The 5,891-nt window shown below is 41.1% G+C and overlaps 1 protein-coding gene across 2 annotated transcripts in view; it reads left to right on the top strand.

Annotated features, from left to right (window-relative positions):
* Positions 1–2,285, top strand: part of Ogfod1 (2-oxoglutarate and iron dependent oxygenase domain containing 1) — a 28,811-nt gene extending 26,526 nt beyond the window's left edge. Inside the window, exons 11-13 of one of the 2 annotated variants that reach the window (XM_069992335.1) lie at positions 339–461; positions 1,070–1,128; positions 2,030–2,285. In XM_069992335.1, the coding sequence (XP_069848436.1) occupies positions 339–461; positions 1,070–1,128; positions 2,030–2,191 (344 nt within the window). In that variant the 3' untranslated portion in view covers positions 2,192–2,285. The remainder of the gene's footprint in view (positions 1–338; positions 462–1,069; positions 1,129–2,029) is intronic. The other variant, XM_069992336.1, reaches the window with a different exon arrangement.
* Positions 2,286–5,891: the final 3,606 nt, after the last annotated feature.

The following is a 5,891-nucleotide window of genomic DNA, read 5'->3' on the forward strand; positions in this document are numbered from 1 at the left end:
GCAGTCATTTATAAGACTAGTTAGTGGGGGCGGGGAGGGTGGGAGATGGGAAGAGGAAACAAAGGAGGAGGCAACAATGCTTGATAAGAAATGTACTCATTATCTTGTCCTTGTAATTGTAACCCCTCTGTACAGTATTTTTACAATAAAAATAAATTAATTAATTTTTTTTAAAAAAGACTAGTTAGGGACCAGCTGGTTAAATGAGGTTTATGGGAAGGCTTTCCCCAGTGACATGTCATTCCTAATTATAATTCGCTTGAGTCTGGCATTTCCATCCAAGTTTACTTAAAATTTGTTCTAGCTCTTTTTTTCTTTCTTTTTTTTTTTTTTCTTAGAGTCAAGTGTTCCCACATGCCAAGGAGAACTGAGGCATTGGAAGCCTGGTCACTACACCTTAATCCATGACAACAGCAAGACTGAATTTGCCTTGGACTTACTTTTTTACTGTGGCTGTGAGGGTAAGAGGGAGAGAGGAAGGATAGGAGTGAAGGACTCCTCAGAGGGAGAGCAATCTCTCCCAGTGGCCCTTTATAGTTAAAACAATTAGGAATAATTTGTTATGACCAAGATCTCAGATCCCAGAATCTCACATTTAAAAAAGATATTAGAGTTTTTTATTTATTACTGGGGGTTGGGAGATTGACCAAACCGTAATTGTCTCCAGTTTCCAGGCTCCACAATTTTTATATAAATATATCCTTCTGGAAATATTTAACATTTAATTCTTTTTCTTTTTTGTGCCATTTCTGGGGCTTGAACTCAGGGCCTGGGTGCTATCCCTGAGCTTCTTTACTAAAGGCTAGTGAGCCACTTGAGCCACAGCTCTACTTCAGGCCTTTTTGATGGTTAATTTGAACTGCAATCCTCTGCCTCCTGAGTAACTAGGATTACAGACATGAGCCAGTAGTGCCTGGCTAACATACAGTTATCTTAATTCTCTTATTCAATGGTAATTGAGGTACAACCATACTCCAGTGTAGCTGTTTGGGAAATGAGGCATTTAGGAACTAGCACACAAGTCATGGAGCTGGTGATGGCTGAGTAATGTTTGTCTTCCTCTTCTCAGGGTGGGAGCCAGAATATGGTGGCTTTACTTCCTACATTGCCAAAGGTGAAGATGAAGAGGTACGTTACTTCTGATTGTACACTCCACTTTCAGTTCTTGACAAAGCTTTCATTCTTCAGAGATCTCAGCCAGAAGCTGCAGCTTATAAATCCATCCATGCAGGCATGCCTGACAGTGGTTCTGATTTCTACAAGAAAATATTAAGTGGGCTGGGAAGGTAGCTTAGTGGTAGAGTGCTTGTCTATCATGCATGAAGCCCTGGATTCAATTCCTCAGCACCACATAAACAGAAAAAGCCAGAAGCGATGCTGTGGCTCAAGTGGTAGAGTGCTAGCCTTGAGCAAAAAAAGAAGCTCAAAGGCAGCACCCAGGCCCTCAGTTCAAGCCCCAGGGCTGGCAAAAAAAAGAAAGAAAGAAAATACTAAGAATGGAGGAAGGATGCTAAGAATTAATCACCATTTATCCTATCTTATCGAAAAGCAACAAGTTAAGATGCTCATACTATATCTCCACAAATCTTTTGGTGTAGAAATAAAGCTGGGGCCGGGTGCTGGTGGCTCATGCATATAATCCTAGCTACTCAGGAGGCTGAGATCTGAGGACTGCAGTTCAGAGCCAGCCCAAGCAGTAAAGTCCATAGGACTCTTATCTCCAGTTAACCACCAGAAAACCAGAAGTGGCACTGTGGCTCAAAGTGGTAGAGCACTCACCTTGAGCAAAAGAGCCCAGGCCCTGAGTTCAAGCCCCACAACCAATAACAACAAAAAACTTCTGGACATTAGCTGTACGCTTGTTAGAAAATTGTCTTGACAGCAAGAAATCAGCTTTTTCTCTTCTGGTAAAGGATCCCTTATCCCCCTACTTAGGCACTTACCATGGAAACCATCTGTTCCATGGTGAATCACTGAAGAGCTGAGAATGAGCTATGTTCTGATATGTCATTGTGTTTGCCTATTTCAGCTGTTAACAGTAAGTCCAGAAAACAATTGTCTCGCATTGGTCTACAGAGATCAGGAAACTCTGAAATTTGTCAAGTATATTAACCACCGAAGCCTAGAACAAAAGAAAACCTTGCCAGACAGGACTGGTTTCTGGGACTTTGCATTCGTCTATTATGAATAAAAGGAAGAAAACCTTGCCAGACAGGACTGGTTTCTGGGACTTTGCATTCCTCTATTATGAATAAAAGGACTGAGCAAACTGACAAAAAAAAAAAGTCAGGCTTTGTGAGTACTGGGAAGGCGGGAAGAATTGTGTGTGAAGTAAAGGTGGCCTGGTTGACACTCTTGTCAAAAGTGACTGTCTTTATCAGGCTGGTGGCACATGTCTATAATTACAACACTCAGGCAGGAGGCTGAGGCAGATTTTGAGTTAGAGGCCAGCCTGAGCTGCACAGGGAAAAGTTGTCTTTAAATAAAACAAAATGTTGTCTGAGCTGGGCACTGTGTATTTATCTTTTAGTCTAAAAGGGAGGATTTATTTTCATCTTCAGAGGGTTTTTTTTTTTTTTTTTTTTTTTTTTTTTTGCGAGGAGGGGGTGGATCATGGGTTTTGAACTCTGGGCCTGGGTGCTACCCCTGAGCTCTTCAGCTCAAGGCAAGCATTCTGCCACTTGAGCCACAGCACCACTTCCAGTTTTCTGGTGGTTTATTGGAAATAAGAGTCCCACGGACTTGCTAGCTTTGAACTGCAATCCTCAGATCTCAGCCTCCTGAGTAGCTAGGATTACAGACATGAGCCACCAGCATCAGCTTCAGATTTTTTTTTTTTTTAAACTTCAGGGATTTTGTGGGGAGAGGGGGTAAAATTGCTGTTTAGCCCAAACTGGCTTTGCCACTTGCCTCAACCTCCCGAGTGCTGGGATTATAAGTATGTACCACCATACCTGGCCAGTTTAATCATTTGTTTTTAACTTCAATCAGAATTATCCCTTCTATTTAACCAATTTAAGTGTACAACTCAGTAATATTGAATACATTTACATTGTTGTACAATAACTATCAGTATCCACAATATTTCCATCTTCCCAAATGAAAATGTGCCTATTGCACAGTAACTCCCCACTCTTCCGTCTCATCTCTACTATTCTTGGTTGACTATGAATATTCATCCTCAGTGTAATTTTTTATGTAGTCTTTGTCCTTTTGTGACTGATTGACTTACTTCCCTCCAAATTCCTCCATAGTGTTTCCAGTGATTTTTCTTTTTTATGCAAAGTGATTGTAGATTCTATTCTTCCCAGTCATACTGGCCTAGAAAATCACAGAACCTTAATTCTCATCCTTCTGGGCCTACAAATTCTGATATAATTTGGCTCATTATCATTATTATCTCTGTCCCACTGCATGTGGTCTGTTCCAGTGACTTAGGGTAGACTCATGATGAGTAACATTGTACCCTTGGAGGTCTGGCTGAAAACCACCTAGCACCAAGAAGATAGAAGTTGATAAAGAAGACAGGCTTTTAGTGCTGCCATATGTGGCTGTTTGCCCATTGCCTTCATGATGGGGCTTTTCCATGATTCCTTGAGTCTTGGCTTCATGTATGGCTTTTGTTTTCCTGAATGCTGAAAGATCAACTATAGGACTTGCCTTTTTTCCCTTTAAGAGATCAGCTGCTAAGAAACTATACCAAAATTCCAAAGGCTCAAGTAAAAGAACACATCCCTGCCAGGCACAAGACTAATTCTTTCCTCAAAAATGCTTGTCTTATGCCTCCTAATGGAGGAGGGGTTTACAAATGTGGAGGAAACATGCTGTTCTCACACTACTCACACATTTCTCTTCCTCCTATTTCTTGCCATTGCTAGCATTTGTATGTAGAGTGGTTTCACTAATAAATAGGTAAAACGTTGCACCTTTAAACTTCTTGTCTACTCTTCCTAATATCTTAAAACTTTTGAGGAAGCCAGGCGCCTGTGGCTCATGCCTGTAATCCTACGCAGAAGGCTGAGATCTGAGGATCACAGTTCAAAGCTAGCCCAGGCAGGAAAGTCTGTGAGACTCTTATCTCCAATAAACCACTCAGAAAACCGGAAGTGGCACAGTGGCTCAAGTGGTAGAGCGCTTGCGTTGAGCTGAAGAGTTGAGGGACAGCATTCAGGCCCAGAGTTCAAGCCCCACGACCAAAAAAAAAAAAAAAAAAAACTTGTGAGGAATAATTCTTTTCTGAACTTTGCATTTAAATAATTTTGCTTTTAGGCCGATGTGTTTTTTTATTTTAACTACCCCTTCCTCATCAGGAAAACCTATATTATTTAGCATACATATATATGCTATATGAATATTTATAACTTGTATAGTGATACTATAAAACAGAATTTTGTTACAAATACTAGTTTTTAACCAAGAATACCCAAGCTTAGTTCTGGTTGTCTTCCCACATAACATATGCTAATAGATATGTACCTGGCATACTGTTTTGGAGACAGTTTTTAACCATGGTGTGGTGTAGTTACACTCAAGTGGGATTAGCAGATATTTTGCTAATGTTCATTTTGAAGATTCCCTTTTTTAAATTCCTACAGACCAGGAATCATCTTTGTCATACTGGGGTTTTTTTTTGTTTTTGTTTTTTTATTGTCCTGTTTTTGGGGGGTACTAAGGATGGAACCCAGATTCAATGTTAGGCCAGTCCTCTAATACTGAACCACACTTGAAGCCATGCTTACTTTCTAATATGTTTTCATGAGTTAGGGAATCAAAATAAGGGGAGAGGTAACACTGTCATTGGCTTAACCCCGGGAAGTCTCAGGGAAGTGTTGGACAGTGACACCATCAAGTGTGCCAAGCTTGAAGACTGTTTGAGAAGTTTGAGATTCAGACTCTCAGTACCAATGAAAGGCCACTTTTCAGATTCTGGAGGGCTAGGTTTAAGTCTTAGACCTACATGTGGAACTGTAATTGTTTCTCCTTTATCTCTATCCCTGTGGTGTCTGTCAGCAACAGAATCTTTTTTTTCCAATCATGGGACTTGAACTCTGGGCCTGGACACTGTCCCTGAGCTCTTCTGCTCAAGGCGAGTGCTCTACCAATTGAGCCACAGTGCCACTTCTGGTTTTCTGGTGGTTTATTGGAGATAAAGAGTCTCTGGCTTTGAACCACAATCCTCAGATCTCAGCCTCCTGAGTAGCTAGGATTACAGGCATGAGCTACCAGCGCCCAGACAACAACAGAATCTTTGTGAGCACAGATTTGGGTATCTGGGGACAGAATCCCAAAGGGCCCCATTCCGATGTTGCTGTCGGTTATATCATGTACACAACAGTGAAGGCTGATATAACTGTGATTAAGAAGCTGCTTTGTCTCAGAAGTCATGCACCACATGCTGGTGTGCCAGTCAAGGATAGACCTTAAACCTGCCTATGGGCCCATTAAACTAAAGGAGCCGAAAGACTAGCAGTTGGTTGTAGCCTCCACAGTACAAAGTAAAAATAGCACATGCAAGTTCATACAGTACCTAACTGATGTGTTAATACTACACTTTATTACAGAAGAGTTGCCTAGCCAAGTCCTTGAAAAGAGATTCCAGAAGAAGATGCTGGTTAGGCAAAAATAGTTCTGTGCATATTACTGCCCCTGAAGACTTCCAGTGAAACAGAATGTGCAAGTGGGAGACAGTGACATGGATCAGCATAACCCAGTATAGGCCTAGACTAGTGCATGGTTTTGTGTCTTTATTTTCAAGAAGAAAGTTTAATGAAAAAAGAATTCTTCAGACCAGTCTCACCAACCTGGCTGGCTTCAAATTTTTCCCTCTGCAAGATGTAGATCGTTTGTGCAATTCTGATATGGTGATGTTACAATGAGTCAACAAAAAAGAC

The sequence above is a fragment of the Dipodomys merriami genome, unplaced genomic scaffold (genome assembly GCF_024711535.1).
Source record: "Dipodomys merriami isolate MVZ:Mamm:240054 unplaced genomic scaffold, mDipMer1.0.p SCAF_41, whole genome shotgun sequence".
In the NCBI taxonomy this organism is placed as follows: Eukaryota; Metazoa; Chordata; class Mammalia; order Rodentia; family Heteromyidae; genus Dipodomys; species Dipodomys merriami.